The following is a 19,796-nucleotide window of genomic DNA, read 5'->3' as shown; positions in this document are numbered from 1 at the left end:
TGTGTGGGTACTTCCCCTGCATGTATAATCTGTATCCCACGTATATGCAAGGTACTTCTGGAGGCCAGGAGAAGGCACTAGAGCAGAGTTGTGAGTCACCATGTGGGTGCTAGGAACCAAGCCTGAGTTCTTTGGAAGAGCAGCCACTGGTCTTAACTGCTAAGAAACCTCTCCAGCTCCAATAACAATCACTCTCTAAATATTTTGCATTTCTGATGCTGGTTTTACTTGAATCATTTTATGCATAAAACAAATTTAACTGATCACTAAACTCTTTTTTCTTTTTCTTTTTATTTAATTTTATACAACAAAGTCCAATTAAATGAAAACAAACATTTATACACAATATTTGGTAATTTGGGCGTCGTTCTTTCCAAACTACTTCCTGCTGGTAAGGGACGCTGTCTTGGGGGATTCGAAGAACATTCAGATATCCTAGCTGTAGTCTGTAGGGCTGTTTTGTCCAGCTGTTTTGAATGTAGGATCAGCTTGTACTCTGTTTCAGGCGGTCTGGCGTGATCAAACCACATTAGTCTGGAAGGAATCCACATCTTTTCATTTTCTGTGGAAACAAAAATAGAAATCCTTTTCCCCAGTAACTTGTCCTTCAACTTAAATTTTGGAGTCAAAACATTTTTTAATTTATTATTTTACATGTCAATCCCAGTTCCCTCTCCCTCCCTCCCTCCCTCCCTCCCCCAACTCCCCCTCCCTCCTGCCCTCCCTTTTACCCTCTCTGCCCTCTCACATGCACTCTAAACACCCTCCGCTCCCATCCCCCCACCCCAATTCCATATGTAGGGGAATGCCATCCAGTTGGGGTCATGTAGATCTGACAGGTCCTGTGAAGTAGGGACTAGGGCTTCTCTCCTGTCTCTAGATTAAGGCAGTTATCCCTCCATGGGGGATATGTTTGCAAAGTCCTTTTGTGCACCAGGGATACATCCTGGCTCCACTGTCTGAGGTCTCTTAGACTGCTCAGTCCTTCTGGCTGAGACCCATATTCAGGGGGGGCCCGAGTCAGTCCCATGCTGGCTTCCCAGCTATCAGTCTAGTGGCCGTTAGCTCCTCCTTGTTCAGGTAAGCTGTCTCTACGTGCTTCTGCCGCATGGTCTTGTCCTCTCCATCTGCTTCTGAGTTCTAGTTCGACTCAGTGTTTATGTATGGATGTTTGCTCCTATCTTCAACAGGTATTAGTTGAGGGCTCCATGGAGAAGTTAGTTGTTGATCTCACTCTCCGGGAAGGGCATTTATGATATCCTTTCCACAGAAGCTGAGATTGTTAGTTGGGAGCAGTCTTATAGTTCTCTCGACCTTTCTTTGTGTTCAATTTTATCTTCAAACCAATATTGGCTCCCTCTTTTATGTTCTCTCTCTCTGTCTCTGTCTCTCTCTCTCTCTCTCTTTCCTATCTTCCATTCCTAACCAGGCTCAATCCTCCTGGTTGCACATGCCTTCCTCTCCTCCCCCTCATTTTCTCCTATTTCTCTCTCCATTCGCTGTCCTCCCCCACTTCACCTGAGCTCTGGGGGACTTGTCCCTTCCCAGTTCTGTGAGGGACTTTATATGAATCTCTTAGGATACACCTTGTATCCTAGTTCGTCTGGTGATTGATCACTAAACTCTTAGGACATCAAGCCCACACTATGTTAGCCCAATTCTCATCCATTTCCTGATAGAAAAAATAAATCCTACTAAAGATATTTTTTTATTATTACAAAAATATAGTGTTCACTCTAAAAATTTGAAAAATCATAAAAAATGATGAAAAATCACTTTAATTTTACCAACTAACCAATGTTAGAAATTGAACTTACTTCTTCCCAGGATTTTTTTAAATTTTAGTTATTCTTTCATAATTTCCTACACAAACATGGTGTATTTAGATTATACACATCCCTACTTCCCTCCAACTTCTCCCAGATTCCCCCACCCCTTTTTCTCACCTTCCATTCCTTCCAGCAAGGGATAACAACTCAGTGTTTGCTGGAGCAAAATGATATTCACTGACTTGGGACATGCTACTGGGTTTTGTGTGGAGGGTTTCAAAGAGTTCTGTTGCAGTCTTCCAGCGATCACCGGAGGTGCAGGCTGCTCCCCGGGAAAGCTGGGTCCTAACCTCATGTAGTCAGTCCTGGCTGCCACATCTAGTTTGTCCACAAAGCTCTAGGCATGTAATTGGAGTACGGGTGGTGGGGTGGGGCATGTTCTGACAATAACTAAAGAGTTTGGTATTCATAACATATGTGGAAAGAAGAGAATAATGCCAAGAATAACCAGCAGTTTAGTTTACAATATTTATACTGCCTTTGGGCTGTCCCAAAGCACAACTTCTCTCTTTTTCCCCCTAATGCCCCACAGATATATTTGTTAATATTCACATTGACTCAGCATCACTGACAAGAGCCTCTCAAGTGAGGAAGGGGCAGAAAGCAGGAAGATGTGGAGTATCAGAAAGGAGGGTTTCTAGGGTGCTCACTTGCATAGCTGGCTCTCAGTCCTCAGAGGGAATGATAGATAGAGGAGGGCTGGTGGCTGTGTTATGGAGTGGCTTGCTCAGCAACAACAGATGCAAACTTCAAGGGCCACTGTGGTCGTTACCAACCGAACCTCACTAGCAGGCTTCAGTAGCTGATCATAGAACTCTGTCTCCTTTAGCCAGCAGCAAATCGAGCTGATGAGAGAAAGGGAAAATATGCAAAGTTGGCTACTTATTTTGTAGATCTCTACCTTTTGTCCTGTTTGCCTCTTTTATCTCAAAGCAGACACCGGTTATGTTCCAGTGCAGCACTCACTACTCGGAGGGAAAGCATCCCAGATTCCAGGTTATTAGGACCACCAACCACCGGGGAATGCTTGTCTTCTCTTTGACTTCTTTCCTTGCAGTGAATATTCAGTGTTCTCTCTCTCTCTTTCTCTCTCTCTCTCTCTCTCTCTCTCTCTCTCTCTCTCTCTCTCTCTCTCTCTGATATTCCTTTGGGAATGTCAAAGAGAAAATACATCCCAGTACTTCACTGCCCACAGACACTGACTTACACAGCAAGCTTTCAGAGATCAACCCGCTGACTTTCAGGGGGCTATATTACTGGAAGTTTAGAGCAAATGACCCAGCTCCCAACAGGCTAGATCCAGCCACTGTCCCAATATTCCAATGAAAGACAAAGGTACTGGTGAAAATGGGGAAAGGTGATTGGAGCAATGTGACTACATCGGGAAACAGATCAAAGGGGCTGGTGGCTCCCAGTCCACATTAGGGCACTGACATAGCTCTAGACAGAGAGGCTGAGAACAAGGACTATGCAAAAACAAGCAGTCTTGGCATTGTCTTATGAGGCTTCAGGTTTCCAATATGGTTAGAGATGGCCCTCATTGCTTGAAGGGAACAGTCTGGCTCTCTATCACACTGCCACTCCAGGATGCAGCCTTGATATCACAGACAATTGCCCTCATTTGGAAGGTGGCTGGTCGGTCTGCTGCTCACCATTGTTTGGAGTACCTTACATAGTGTTTGGGGTATGTAGGGTAATTTCAGTCTGTTGCAGTAAATATGTCTATTAATCTGACCTATCACCTATGGTATCCAAGGAAGCTGCAGGTTTGGGGGGGGTCAAAAAAAGACACTTTAAATGGTGGCATTTGAGAAACTGAAGATTATAGGAACAAATGAAGATGGAGATGTCTGGCTTTTATATTATTAGTTACTTTGTGGGCTCCAGTGCCTATTATAATAACATTAATGAAGGTGACTGGGTAAGGAGTTTTGCAGGATGAGCCACATTCACAATGAAGGCCTGTGGTACATGTAGACAAATAAAACCCTAAAACAGACATATAATTAATATATATTGTTGGCTTCTCAAAAACTTAAAAATAGAACTGCCATGTGACCCCGTTATATCACTCCTGGGTTTCTACGCAAAGGACTTTATATCAAACCACAGAGATACCTACACATCCATATTCATTGCTGCTATTCACAGTAGTGAAGGAGAGCAGCCAGCCCAGATGTCCATCAACAGATGAATGGATAATGAAAACATAGCACATGTTTACATAATTAAATTTTATTTAGTCATAAAGAAAAAAATAAGATCATGAAACATACATGGAAATAAGCAGAACTGGAAAGTATTATATTGTGAAGTAAAATTCACACATCCCCTGTCCTATGTGGACCCTAGATTGTGTTTTTATGTATGTACATAAAAGAAGGGCAGGGCAGTCTAGGCTATGACACCAGAGAGGAGACTACCATGAGGGTGACAGGACATGTAGGACATGAAAGTGAGGAGAAGGACATCATGGGTGTGGAGAGGTTCAGGGGACACACGAAGTAAGAGGGGGATCACAGGGAAAGAGAAGAAACAATATCAAATTTTATTTACAGTGAAACCTAATATTGTGTATGCTAATTAAAATTAAGATATATTTTAGCTGGCCAGTCATGGTGCACAACTTTTATTCAGCACTCAGGAGGCAGAGGCAGGTGGATTTCTGTGAGTTCCAGGCAATGTGATCCAGTTGTAGGACAGCCAGGGCTACACAACAAAACCCTGTCTTGGGGAAAGGAGTGGGGATTTACTTTTAAAAAGAAATAAAACTAAGTCTATCAGCTTTTGCTCCCCCTCCTTACTGCCATTCTGTCCTTAGCCTGTAGCATAGACCTGTGGTTACCAGATCTGTCTGGTTTCAGCTGCTTTTTGCCACTGTGGCATCTGAAAGCTTGGGATTTTTTTTTTTTTTTTTTTTTTTTTTTTTTTTTTGCATGAAGGCTAGGACATAGCCTACCCTATCTCCAGAATTAGTTTTCAGTGTTCTACTCTGTAAGATGCCAAAAGACCTTCGCAGTCACATGGCCTAACTTGACTTGGAATCATCCAGCAGAGACATGGGTTATATGAATTTAAAAATAAAGAGGGGGGGGATGCTAAGGAAGAGGAGAGAGAATGAGAAGGAGATAAAGGCCAGTAGGTCTGAGGTAGTCATAAAGGGCTGCATGACTGGAAACCCAGCCACTTTATCCCCTCACATGGTCCATTATAAGCCATTTTCCAAGCTCCATCACGGGCCCAGATCCAGATCCCCTTGTGCCTATATGTTGTGTGCTTGTTAGTGGTTTAAACAATTTCAGTTTATGTACATGTTAAGTAGTAATTGAATAAAATAATAAATTAAATAACTTATTTTCCTTTCTCTTTCTTTGTGTAACTCTGGCTGTCCTGGAATTCATTCTGTAGATCAGGCAGATCCACCTGCCTCTGCTTCCTAAGGTTCTGGGATTAAAGGTGTATGTCACAACAGCCTGGCTGAAATAGCTTTTTGCTTAATCCTGATGGCAAGTCTTTAGTGTTGCTGTTGCTATCCTAGTATCATTTGACAAAACAGACTCAGAAAGTCAATCTATCCACCTCAAGATCATGTAGCCAGTAGGTGGCACAGTTAGGATGTGATCCTGACTATATCTATACTCCTGCCTCTTGCTACCACACTTTTGCTCAGACATGTGCCCTCATCCCTGTCTCGATGACTGTGTCCAGGCTGTCAATCCTTGAGAGCCCTTAGTTCTAACCCCTATGCCTTCAATGATGCCCATGTGTGTATTCTGATCCCTGTCCCAATGCCAGTGTCTAGGATATGGCACCTTTAGGGCCCTCAGCTTCAATCATCAAGGCTAATGCCTCTGATGTTGGTGACTCCTAGGACTCTTAATTTCTTAGTAAACTTTACATTTTTCTTTATACATATACACATACATACACTTCAAATATACATATTTTTGCTGTATGAACTTTTGTTTTGAGACAGGGGTTCTAGATTTGGTATCCAGATTCACAGTATGCCTCATGAATTGACTGCACAGTTTAGTTCTTTTTATCCAGTGAACCTTAGTTAGCAGCATTTACTGAACAAGATGCCCCCTGACTTTCTCATGACAGCCACATAATTATTAAGTCAACACAGAAGTAGTGAATGTCTTAGGAAAGCCAGGCTCATTAGGAAGAAGGGCAAGCACTAATAAGTTCTTCAGAGTGTGATATGCACTTTGTGGAGGTGTGACAGACTTACCAACACTGTCAGTCCCTTGGCTAACATGCCACTGTGCAGCAGCTGGGACACAGGAGGCAAATGAATCACATCCAGTCTAACTTATGCTTGTCCTGTCCTCTTCAAGAAGGGAAAAAACGCCAAGAGGCTCATTTTAGTGGAATTTAATCATAAAATTTTCTAAATTGTTCTCTTCCTCAAATCTGGTTGCTGTTATGTATTGTGCAGAATTGTAAAGTAATTGGTAGCACGTGGGACAGTGCCTGCAGGAGTCAGAATGTGGGCCGTTGCCTGCAGGGGATCCCAACTTGCCAGCCTCATTTGCCTCTGCACAACTTTTGATAAGTCTCTGCTTGATAGAGCCAAATGTTATTTATAACATATGGCCTCCCACTGACTCACTATAACCACGGAGTGACTCTGTATCATTGCCAGAAATCAACTATATTAGCATTATATGGAAAAAGGCATGTATTTGATTTAAAGTTCATATAAATTCCAGAAGTACTTTCATGTCTACAAACTCTGAGAGCTCATATGAAAATAACTTAAATTTATCTCTGATTTTTGTTTGATGTTGACTTTCTCTTGCATCTTTATGCTTGGAGATCTAACTTATATTTGGCAAACATCAGGAGGGTATGGCAAAGCAATATTGCATTTTTTCAGATGCTCTGCCCTGAGGGGTTTTATGAATGGGCAAGTACTCCAGGTTCTCCATAGTGGTGGGTGGGACTGGGGTTAGATGATGCATGTGTGCTTTTTTCTAGTGCATATTAAAAGCAAGTGTAGGGCAGTCATTCATTAACAAGTTCAAATGGAAATAAATTTTATTACTTATAGTTTGATTATTAGCAATGTTCCTGAAATTAGCCTAAAAATGTAAACAGTGTTCCCACAATAACCCTTTTCTGAGAGAGTCAGTGGTTAAGTCATCTCATCAGAAAGGCCCTGGTTTGTGAGCCATTTGCCTAAGACTGTTCAACATCTGTACATTCTGGAAACCAGGAAAAGTTTAGCAGGTTTTGCTGTTCAAACACATCTTCCTTCACACTAGGACAGCCTTACTTTCAAAAGTGGACATTATAAGGATAAGAAAACCACTACTTGAAATATATGAGTGTTCCTCAGCATAAAATTATCATATGTTCCAGAATTGCATAATTGTGTATGTGTGTGCATATGTGTGTATACATGTAAATGTATATACACATATATACACACTGGAATAACTTCTAGAGTGGCCTGGCTAGCCCTTCTACACTAAGAGTAGCTGTAGGTGTCATGTGCTAGACAGAATCCATATTTTGAAAATGTTATCCTAAAATAAATACTTTATTATTGATATATATATATATATACATATATATATATATGAATACATGTATGTCCAAAGAACTAAAAACAAACAAAAAGTGCTTATACATGTTCATAGAAGTATTATTGTTCATCGTAACCAACAGGTAGAAACAACCGGATTCCCAACAATAGATAAATGGATATCACAATGTATTTATATACACAGTGTAGTACATCCATAAAATGGTATGCTATTTACCCTTAAAAAAGAAAGAAAATATTGACATGTGCTAGCATATGAATGAATTTGAAGATATATGTTTAATGAAGAAGTAATACTCAAAAGGCCAGCTAGTACAGATTCTATTTACATGAGATATCCAGAATAGGCAAATCTATGAAGAAAGGAAAAAATCAGACTTGTGGTTGCCAAAAACTAGAGGGAAGTTTGAAAATAAGTAATAATTATTTAATGGATATAAGTTTTACATTTGGAATAACGAGAAACTTCTGGAACTAGACATCAGTCATAGTTACACATAATAAACATAGCCAATACTATTATACTTTTACCACAATAAAAATACCTAAATATATGGCCATACATTCTGTAGCAAATTCTATATTTAGTAAGCAGCAAATATTGCACAAATAAACACTATAGAATAATTTATAGAGTGTCCTAGCTAACTCTTCTACCCTAATAGTAGAAGTAGATGCCATGTGCTAGGAGACACAATTCCTTTTTTGAAGGTGTTATCCAAAGTAAGATGGATATTATATTGTTAGAATATATTAATTGTGCAAAATAATGGGTTTTATTATGACAAACCTTTTATTATTTTTTCTTATTTTACATATCCATCCAAGTTCCCTCTCCCTCCCATGCACCCCATCCACTTCCCAGGGAGGGTGAGGCCTTCTAGGAGGTATCATCAAAATCTGTCAAGTTTGGGGTAGGGCCTAAATCCTCCCTCCTGTCTCTAGGTTAAGGGAGTAACCCTCCATGAGAAATGTGCTCCTGAATTCCTTTGGTGCACCAGGGATACATCCTGGTTCCACTGTATGACAAACTTTTTGATTGAAAATATATCAAAAGCCTTATTGTGAAACCAGAAACTTTGAAACTGTTATTCTGGAGGAAAACACTTCAAGATATATATACATGGTGGCTCAATAGATGGCACAATGGTTAAGATCACTGGCTGCTCTCTCAGAGGACCCAGGCTTGAATCTCAGACCCTCCATTGTGTCTCACAACCACCCATAACTCCAGCTCCAGGGAGATCCAACACCCTTTTTGACATCTGTAGGCTGTAGGTGTGCACACAATATTATCCATGCATGCAGGCAAAACAATCATAGATATAAAAATTTCTAAATTAACCTAAAAACTTTTTAAAGATATATAGGCATAGACAAAAGCTTTCTGAAAAAGATTAATAGCAATCACTGACAAATAGTGTCGCATTATTTAAAGGGCTCTGTACATGCAAAGGAAACAATTAACAGAGGAAGACAGAGCTTATAGAAAGAGAGAGAATCTTTGCCAGCCATACATCTGTCAAGAGATTCATTATGGTTTTGAATGTGAAGTGCTTCCCACAGGTTTGTGCTTTGAAAGCTTGTTCCTTGCCTGGTAGCACTGTTTCAGAGGGCTATGGAACCTTCAGGAGATGGGGATTACTGGATGGATCTGAGACACCAAGGAGAGACTCATTGGCTATTTTTCTCATTGTTGTGACAAAATACTTGATACAAACAACTTAAGAAAGGAGGGGTCTAGCTGTCCAATACAATCCCTCATGGAATGGGGATGCAGCAGCAGGAGCTTAGAGTATCCAGTCATGAAGCAGGGAGATGAATGTTGGTGCTCACCTCACTTCGTCAATTGTAGTCAATCTAGGACCCAGCCTTATGCTGTCTCGTTAGGGTGGGTCTTCCCACCTCAGTTAACCTAATCCAGAGACTTCCCCACAGAAATGACACACATTTGTTTTCATCATGATTCAAATCCCCTCAAGTTGACAATCAATGCCAGGTATCACAAAGACCTTTAAAAGCTGTGCTCACTCCCTTCTTCCCACCTTGACTCGATGCTGATGACCTAAGCCCTGGGCTTCCACTGCTGCAGACTGAATGGACCTTTTACACTTTCTCCACTGTGACTAACTGAATGCCTTTGATCCTGTGGGAAGAAACAAGTCTTTCTTCCCTTAAGTTGTTTCTGTCAAGTGCTGTAGATACAGCAACACAAAAGTAACAAATACAGAAAACTGATTGCAAAGGTGCAGTCATTGTAGTGCCTAAACCTGATCCTATAGTTCTTAGGGTTAGGAACTAGCAGCCAGCTGACCCCCGCCCCAACGATGGGCAGGATGCTCATGGCCATGTCATCGCTATGTCAGCTTTATCTGGTGGCCAGAGGACTCAGTTACGCATGCGCAAGCCTCTTTTTTTTTTTTTTTTTTTTGTTTTGTTTTGTTTTGTTTTTTTTGTTTTGTTTTGTTTTGTTTTTTTGTTTGTTTGTTTTTTATTTAATTTTATATAGCAAAGTCCAATTAAATGAAAACAAACATTTATACACAATATTGGGGAATTTGGGCATCGTTCTTTCCAAACTACTTCCTGCTGGTAAGGGGCGCTGTCTTGGGGGGATTCGAAGAAGATTCAGATATCCTGGCTGTAGTCTGTAGGGCTGTTTTGTCCAGCTGTTTTGAATGTAGGATTAGCTTGTACTCTGTTTCAGGCGGTCTGGCATGATCAAACCACATTAGTCTGGAAGGAATTCACATCTTTTCATTTTCTGTGGAAAAAAAATAGAAATAAATCCTTTTACCCAGTAACTTGTCCTTCAACTTAAATTTTGGAGTCAAAGCATTTTTTAATTTAATTTGTTATTTTACATGTTGATCCCAGTTCCCTCTCCCTCCCTCCCTCCTCTAACCCTCCCTCCCTCCCCCCACCCCAATTCCATATGTAGGGGAATGCCATCCAGTTGGGGTCATGCAGATCTGACAGGTCCTGTGAAGTAGGGACTAGGGCTTCTCTCCTGTCTCTAAGCCTCTTTTAAAGCAAGCACGCCAAGTTCTTCTCTCTCTCTCTGCCTCTCTGCTTCTTTGCTCTCTCTTTGCTCTCTCTCTGTTCTCTCTCTCTCCTGCTTTCGGTTGGCCACCAGCTACCCCCTCTTTCTCTCCCCTCTCTCAATAAACTCCACGTGGGCGCTGAGTCTCGTGTTTGTGTTTCTTAGGCATTAGCTGCGCAGCAAAAGAACAACACTTAGGCCTTCGAAATGGCTTTGAAGGAATAAACTGAAAAAGGCTGGAGATTCAGGCTAAATTCTAGAATGGCTTTCAGCATTTAATGGGCCACTCTGGTGCAAGTTTAGAAGAACAGAAAGTCAAAAGGAAATATTGGCCGTAAATATTACCTTTATGGTGATTCAGATTGGAGCAAGACTCTACTGGGAATTAGACAAAAAATCCTTCTTGTTAATTTTGTAAATTCAAAAGTAATGGACTCACATGCAATTGTGGCACATGCCTTTAATCCCAGCATTCAGGAGGCAGAGACAGGCAGAACTCTGAGTTTGAGGCCAGCCTGGTCTACGAAGCAAGTTCCAGGACAGGCTCCCAAGCTACAAAGAAATCATATCTTGAAAAGCAAAAAACAAAACAAAAAAAAAAAATGTAATGGACTAATTAACTTCATGGAGGAAATTTCAAGACACAGCATTCTGGTTGGTGCATGGTTATTGCTGGTTGCTGTTAGACTGATTCATGGTGAAAATCATGAATAAAAAAGATATTTAAATGCATTTTTTGAGAAAAGGGGCATAAGTGAGCTTACAGTCATGGGCAGAGAGGCTGTAAATCAAGAAATAATTGTGACTGAACAGACATCAAGCAATTTGCAATTCTTGTTCTGTTCTCATATGGCCTCATCAGTGTTCATGGAATTTTAGAAGTTCAGCCAAGAGTTTGTCTTTTAGCAGCCAAATCCTAGGAAAGATTATTGTGTGATTATCCCCTTTACTTCAACTCTGTTAATCAAGGGGTTCATCCCAGGACTCGGGAAAGTAGATCACTAAATGGTTTTCATACACACAATGTGAGATACCATGTTGTTGTTTAGACAGTTGTGTATTTGTGAATAGAGAAGGCCCACTCCTGGAGGCACCTCCTCTGAGGTTTTCTGGTAAAAGAATATCTTTGCACAAGAAACTATCAGTATTGGGAGATGTCCTTCCACATGCAGTGAATATATGTTTCTCTTGTTGGTTGATGAATAAAGCTGTTTTGGCCAATAGACAGGCAAGATTTAACCAGGCAGGAAATCCAAACAGGGATAGAGAAAAGTAGTAGATGGAGTCAGGGAGATGCCATGTAGCTACCAGGAAGGTAAGATGTTCAAGCATTCTCTGGTAAGCCAAGACTATGTGGAGATACATAGTTTGATAGAAATGGGTTAATAATTGAGAGAAAGAGTTAGCCAATAAGAAGCCTGAGCCACCCATCAAACCATTTACAATTAATATAAGCTTCTATGTGTTTATTTGGACTAAGTGGCTACAGGACCAGGTAGGGCAGAAACTTCCATCTACATCATATCATACCAATGGTTTTTAACCCACATGGATAGGATTCGTGTGTGTGTGTGTGTGTGTGTGTGCAGGTAGACAACATGCAGAGACCAAAAGATGGCCTCAAATGTCATTCGGAAAACATGATTCACCATTTTATTTTAGATCAGAATTGTCCTTTAATCAGAAAAGTTGAAGGGCAGCAGGCTTTTCATGATTCTCCTTAAAATGTTTTTTCTAAGTACAAAGTCTTAGTCCTTTTGAAGGAGTACCTCCAGCATTTCCCTCATCCTTTGATCTCCAGTTGGAATGCCTTACTCATTTCTCTCAGCAAACATGTCTGTTGTTTCATGAGCTTAAAGCAAGTTCTAAACATTGTTTACAAATTTGTCTCTCATTTATATGTAAGCTCTTAATAGCCATGGCAACATCATGGCCTCTAATTATTCTCAGCCTAGTGACCAATATTAATCAATCAATCATTCATTTATTCATTCATTCATCCATCCATCCAACAACTATTTCATGTTTGCTATTTAATGCTCTAAATGCATCAGAGGGGGAAATCACAGAGAAAAAAAGTAACAACTAAAATTTAATGATATAAAAAAATTTCCAAGCCTCAAAAGCTCTGAAGAAAATATGAGAATATTGAAGGAGACAGACTTTGCTAGAGCATTAACAGAAACCTCTCTGTCCTATGTTGACTTGTTTCCATAGCTAATGTGCATGCTCCTAGGTAATCATTGTAGTTCATATGTGAAACAGAGGCCCAGTGTGAGTAAAGTAAATCTAATCCAACATACAATAAAGTGAGAATCCAGGGAAGGGAAAAGACAGAATTGTTTACATGTGGTCATCTTCAAAGTGTAACTGCCCAGCTAACTGTATGGGTTCTCAGAGGAACCTTCATTCCCCCTTTGAAACTTTGAAATTTTGAAGGAAAATACAGTACTGTTTCATGTGTACATTTTAGCTATGCTTCTTTCAAGTAACATCTTGGGGTATATGCACTTACAGAATATTTGACTTCCTGTCTTTAGTGTAGGTGGTTAGCTGGTTGGTAGCTCTTGCAATATAGCCCAGGCTGGGTTTGAACTCATGATTTTCCCACTTCTCAACCTCCCAAGTTTTGAGTTCCCAGGTGTATACCACCATGGTAGGTTTAAAATAAATCAGTTTAAATTTAGGTTTTTTTATATGTCATGTTTTTTTAAGTTGTCATGTATTAGTCATTTTTCTATCATTATAACAAAATTCTTGAGATAACCAACTTCAGTGCACTGGTTTGGGTCGTTACTGATTCTGTTACCCTTGTTGGTCTCTCATCAACTTTAGAGAAACTCCAGGGGATGGAAAGATGGCTCTGCAGTTAAGAGAACTGGCTGGTTTTCCAAAGGACCTGAGTTCAATTCCCAGCACCCACATGATGGCTCATGACCATCTGTATCACCAGTACCATGGCACTCGGTGCCCTCTTCTGGTCTCAGTGGGTACCAAGCACATAAGATGCACAGAAATATATGCAGGCAAAATACTCATACACACAAAAGAAAGAAAGAAAGAAAGAAAGAAAGAAAGAAAGAAAGAAAGAAAGAAAGAAAGAAAGAAAGTCCAATCCATTTCTACTTTTTCAAGTAGGACATAATGAATCTGATAATTTTCAAAACATTTCATTTAGTCAGACCAATTCTAAAACAATAAATTCCTGATGGTTTATCAATACGACTCCACAAATTTAAATATCCCTCTGGAATGTTGAGCTTAACATATCCCACCATGGTGTCAGCCCTGCTTAGTTCAAATCCTGGCTCAAGCTGATATAAGGTTAAAAAAAAATTAAATTTTTTTCTAGATCCCTAAACACAATTTATCTAGTTGTCTATTAGCCCACAGTGTGTAAGGTTAAGATGTGAGCAAAGTGGTCTCCTGTTAAACACAATTTATCTGTTTGTCTATTAAACCATAGTGTACAAGGTTACGAGGAGAACAAAGTAGTTCTCAGCAGTTCACTAGACTAGCTCTCTAATGAAGTAAGTCTAATACATCTGCATTAGTTAGCTTTTCATTGCTGTGACAAATGCTAACTAAAGAAGGAAAAGGTTTTCTGGCTCATGGTTTCCAAGGCTCAGTCCATGTGGTCACAGAGAATAACCTGGTGGTGGAATGTGTGAAAGAAGAAGGTGCTCTCCTGGAGGCAGCTGGGTGAGGGAGGGGATGGAGGCTGGGTCATGGAATACACTTTCATGGCATGCCTTTAGGGTGACCTGCTGCTTTCAAATAGGTTTCACCTCCTAGTTTCCACCACCTCCCAATAATGCTATTATATTATGAGCCCATTAATGGATTAATTCACTGATGGAGCAAGAATTCTCATTACTAATCATCCTCATCCTCAAAGTCCACTATTTGGAAATCAAGCTTCTAAGGTAGGAGACTTTGGGTGACATTTAAGATACAAGCAGTAAAATCATTCATCTTGTAAGGTTGGAAAAGTCCAGAGAATCCAGCATGTAAAGATGTGGAAGTCAATCCATTACTGTCTAGAACTTTACACAGTGCTTAGTAAATACAGTCTCAACCTATACTTACAATATTCATTCATCCATTTATTCTTGACTGCCTAAATGTGTGGTTCTTCACTGCTTCAGCCTCATATGACCCTCCTACCTCTTTCTAGTCCTTAAGGAATGACCCCATTGAATCTACAAGTTATTGATTTTCACGCTAAGACTGCCTCTCAAACCAGACCAGGTCAGAGCTCAAGAGCCTACATTTCTGGGCAGGAGTTTATTGGAAGTTATTTTCATGGCTCACACATAGCCAAAAGGACAGCATCAACAGTTGGCAGCACACTACCCAGTGCCATTAGATTCTGCATTTCCTCTATTCACTCATTAGTTTATACTCAAGTCACCACTTCAATATGCCCAATCAGATGACTATAGCGTGGTGACATGTACACCTTTCTATTAACTACATGGCTTTCATTTCTTGGGAGTTGATTTTTTTTCATCATTGTATGGTATTTAAAAGAAGATAGAAGGTGACAGAATACAACCTGTCTAAACCATATTCATTTAAAGATACTTACATTTACATACATTTAAAATGTGTACCTTCCATGAAATGGATCCACTCCTAAATACAGAGTTGTCTGGAGTCATTAGCTCACTGCCTGAAAACTCAAGAACTGTTCCTAAAGATGCTTATGTTTAATGCTATATTATTTCTAGAAACCATGAGAAGTTGTGTGGCAAAGCTGTTCTTTACCTGTTCCTTAAAGGGCCATTACTGCCTGTACAGCAAGTCCAGTTTCACCCTCATCAGCCAAGCACCCCAGCCATGGATCAAGATCATGTTTCTCTTCCAACAGGTGTGTGCAATTCATGTTCCTTGGGCTCTTGAATGAGCCACTAGGCTATTATAATCATGTTCATTGAATTATTAATCCTTTGGCCAGAAATGGTGTATAGATAGCAGCACACTTACATTTGTTTTAGGACATATTTTAATACCATTTCCTTTAAAAAAAAAAAAAGATAATTTTTGGTTCATTAATCAGCAAGTCAAACCTGTTATCATTTTGCATACCCTTAGCTTTGAAGGAGAAGTGGGAGAGAGGGGGAAGGGACGAAGGGCTGGGCACCACAGTAAATAGTTTGCCTGCATCATGAGAGCCCTAGGTTCAACCCTCAGAACTGAAGTTTTAAGAAAGATGTGTTACATTCTTTTATGTTCCATTTGTTTAACTTTGTGACGCTGTGTTACTTTGTTTGTATAACATACCTAATTGGTCTAATAAAGTGTTGAACAGCCAACAGCAAAACAAGAGAAAGGATAGGCAGGTGTGGCAGGCGGAAGGAATAAATAACAGGAGAAATCCTGGAGGAGGAAAGATCTAGGAGCAAGAGTAAAACAAGGACTCTGGGAGCGGGGGGGTGGGGGGGGCAAGCCATCTCTGGGCTGTTGGTCCTGGGTTCTATAAGAAGAAAGCTGACTCTCCACTCACTGCCCCCTAACTCCTAATATGCTCAGGAGATCTTGTTCCTTCCCCTTCTGTGAAGGACCTTGTATGAATCTCTTAAGTTCCTCCTTGTATCCTAGTTTCTCTGGCAGTGTGAATTTTAGGTGAGTGATCCTTTGCTCTGTGTCTAAAATCCATATATGAGTGAGTACATACCATGTTCCTCTTTTTTGTGACTAGGTTACCTCATTCAGGATGTTTTCTTCAAGTCCCATCCATTTGCCTGCAAATTTCAAGATTCCATTGTTAAGGGGAGGAGAGGAAAGCATGTGGGACTAGGAAGATTGAATCGGGGGGAGGAATATATGAGAGGGGAGAGAGAGAGAGAGAGAGAGAGAGAGAGAGAGAGAGAGAGAGAGAGAGAGAGAGAGAGAGAGAGACCATAAAAGAGGGAGTCATTATAGGTTTGAAGAGAAAACTGAATCTAGAGAATTGTCCAGACACATAGAAGACTAACCCCAACTAACAATTTGAGCAACAGTGGAAAGGCTACCTTAAATGCCCTTCCCTGATAATGAGATTGATGACTAACTTATCTATCATCATAGAGCCCTCATCTAGTAGCTGGTGGAAACAGAAGCAGACACCCACAGCTAAGCACTGAGCCAAACTGGAATCCAGGTACAGAGAGGGAGGAGTAATAAGAAAATGGGGACAAGACCAGGCTACAGAAACCCACAGAGACAGCTGACCTGAACAAGGGGCAGCTAATAGACCCCCAGACTGATAGCTCGGAAACCTGCATTGAACCAACTCAGACCCCCTGAACATGGGTCTTAGTTAGAAGGCCTGGGAAGTCTAAGGGACCTCTGACAATGGAACCAGAATGTATCCATGGTGCACAAAAGGACTTTGGGAGCACATTCCTCATGGAGGGAATGCACATTCCTGCCTAGAGGCAGGAGGGAGGGCCTAGTCCCTACTCCAAATGACTTGACAGATTTTGTTGATCCATGCTGGAAGGCATCACTGTCCCTGTGGAGTAGGAATGGGATGGGAGGGTGGCCGGGGGGGGGGCATGGGGGGGGAAGGAAGGGAGAGAGAGAGAGGGAGGAAAAGGAAACTGGGATCGATATGTAAAATAAGAAAAAAAAATAAGTTAAAAAAGAAGAAGGCTGAATAAGGCATGGGAAGCAAGTCAATAAGCAGCACCCCTCCATGGCCTCTGCATCAGCTTCTGCCTCCAGGATCCTGCCTGTCTGAGTCCCTGTCCTGACTCCCTTCAATGATGAATAACAATACTGAAGTATAAGCCAAATACTCCCTTTCCTCCCCAACTTGCATTTCATCATGGTGTTTGGTCACAGCAATAGAAACCCTAACTAAGACAATATCACACTTTCTCCCAAGGCAGGGATCATCATGAAAGAGAGGTTGGGATGATTTTAAGAGTCAGAAGTAATGAATGACCACATCAAAACAGTGTTTTTCAGACCCAACATAGCAGCTGCACATCAACTCATGGTGGTTGCAACAGTTTGAACAAGATCAGGCCAGACAAAATCACAGCACAGAGGATGGAGATGTCATGAAGCCCCACTCCTAGCAGAGATGCTGAGAGCAATTGATGGATGGTTTGAGAGGGTTAGTTAGCGTATTAGGATTCAGCTCCTGAGAGACTACTGATATTCCAAAGAATGATCAAATAACCATGAATATACTGATATCACTTAGTAGGTTTACTAGGTTTGAAAAGAAAATACAAGACATGTGAAACTGGGAAGGAATCATAGTAGGAGAATAGAGAAGGAATTGTAGAGGAGGGAATAGAGGAGTGGATTGATCACAACACCTTATATGCTTCATGAAATTTTCAAACAAAAATTATAAGGAAAGGAGAAAAATCAAAATTAAATAAAATTTAAAAGTCATAAGCCAAAATATTCTAACATTTCTTTATGAAGTCAGGCTTACCAAAGGAACAGTGAAACACAGCATTGACTGCTTTGTAGTCATAAAATTTAACTATAGTAAGAGGTCTAGAATCTGCCAGTTTTTACTGTGTATGTCTTCTTAAGAACACTTAATAACATCTTGCAAAGAACAGCTCAGACTTTGATGTGAGCCAAATTGCACATAAACATAAAAATAACATTCTTTTATTTCTTAGAATAATAATATTCATGTTCCTCCACTCATTTTTTAAGAACAGTTTTCATCAGTGATTTTGTATTTGGCTCCATGTTTGACTTTGTTTTTAACCATACCAAGAAAACTTTTTTATTATTCTTCCACTCTCATTTTATTGATAATCTGATTCTTTCTCTCCTCTTTTAAAAAATTCACCAAAAAGCAGGTTTATTTTACTGGAGTGATTTCTCTCTTTGTTCATGTCTATGACTTATGTAATCTGGGTAACAATCTTGCCTTGGGTCAAAAACCCATCACTGGTCTTGTATACTTGGCTACCTCTTACCATCATGTCAACTCCCCAGATTCATGGAGTTCTCAGACTTAGATCCTGTCCCTCTTTGCATAATGATTCATTAAATCAAGCTCTGTTCTTCTTGAAACAAAACATCATGTACTGTATGACTCTGAAAACAATCAGAAAATTCCAGAGTGTGTGCACAAAGTAAATTTCAGTTAGTCACTGCCTCATAAACTTTTAAAATCTGTCATTTGGGCTAGAGAGACAGCTCAGTGGTTGAGAGCACTGGCTCCTTTTCCAGAGGACCCAGGTTGAATTCCCAGCACCCACATGACAGTTCACAAATGTCTGTATCTCCATTCTAGGGGATCCAAACCCCACACACACAGACATACATGCAGGCAAAACACCAATACACATAAAACAAAAGTAAATAAATCATTCCCCCCAGAAGTTAATACATTTTAAAATAAAGTTTAAAAAAATTGTTTGTCACTAACTTAGGGTCCACAATTCTCTACTTTTCTCGGTTAGCACAAGAGACCTCTCACACATTTTGATGACAATTAGGAGATTTTCCTAGAGAAAGATTTAGTATTTCTTACTCTCTAAGTAGAAAGTTATGTCACATATAGTCAAGAAAGTCTCAGTCATTGTCATGAAAATTTGATTTATAAGTCAATCTCATCCTACCTCATGATAACAAATATGTATGGTGAATAAATTATATTTATGTCACTTATCAGTGTTATCTATGTTTTTTACAAAATTATTCTCTTAAATTAATTTGGCTTCTGAAATCCATGAATGAAACATTCCAATATATCAAAGATTATTGGTCACATCCTAGATTAGTAAATATGTAAGCATATGTTTAACATGCCTATTGAAAAGCTGATTCTCATTGGCTATACAGAATTCTACTTATTTGTGTGTGTGTGTATGTGTGTGTAATGTTTCACTGATGAACAAAGAAGTTAAAACTTTAAGAATATTCACCCATTTCACATTTTAAGATGAAGAATGTTTTATTAGTTCCAAACTCACTCAGAATGTTCAATTGCATAATTATATAATGGACTCTAATAATTATTTGATCTCTATTCTTCATAATCCACTCTCTATATGAGTAGACTCTTATGAATTCTGGTCTTAATTTTATGCCTTCATTTCTCAGATCTTTGGTAAATTCAATATGAATATTCATATTTACCACTTTCCAACTAAGTAATGTTATTGGAAAATCATTAAGATAGCATTATATTACAAGATTTAGCACATATATAAGCAAGAATATAACACCTTATTAATTTTAAATTTCTTTTAGAAACTCACTAGTGTGAGTTTCTAAATCATGAATTTACTCTTCACTATAGACTTCTGCTGTATCACTTAAAGTTACATCATGTTAACATTGAAAGCAGGCCTACATAGTACTTTGGAGCCTGTCAGATTGGGCCAAGAGGTAATGT

The 19,796-nt window shown here is 39.8% G+C and overlaps 1 protein-coding gene across 1 annotated transcript in view; it reads left to right on the top strand.

Annotated features, from left to right (window-relative positions):
• Positions 1-19,796, top strand: part of Veph1 (ventricular zone expressed PH domain containing 1) — a 205,482-nt gene that overhangs the window by 120,275 nt on the left and 65,411 nt on the right. The window contains exon 9 of the mRNA XM_051198959.1: positions 15,163-15,302. Coding sequence (XP_051054916.1) covers positions 15,163-15,302 — 140 coding nt within the window. The remainder of the gene's footprint in view (positions 1-15,162; positions 15,303-19,796) is intronic.

Source organism: Phodopus roborovskii, unplaced genomic scaffold, assembly GCF_943737965.1.
Source record: "Phodopus roborovskii unplaced genomic scaffold, PHOROB, whole genome shotgun sequence".
Classification (NCBI taxonomy): domain Eukaryota; kingdom Metazoa; phylum Chordata; class Mammalia; order Rodentia; family Cricetidae; genus Phodopus; species Phodopus roborovskii.
Note: the sequence above shows the minus strand (reverse complement) of the source record. Positions and strands in the feature narration are given on the sequence as shown.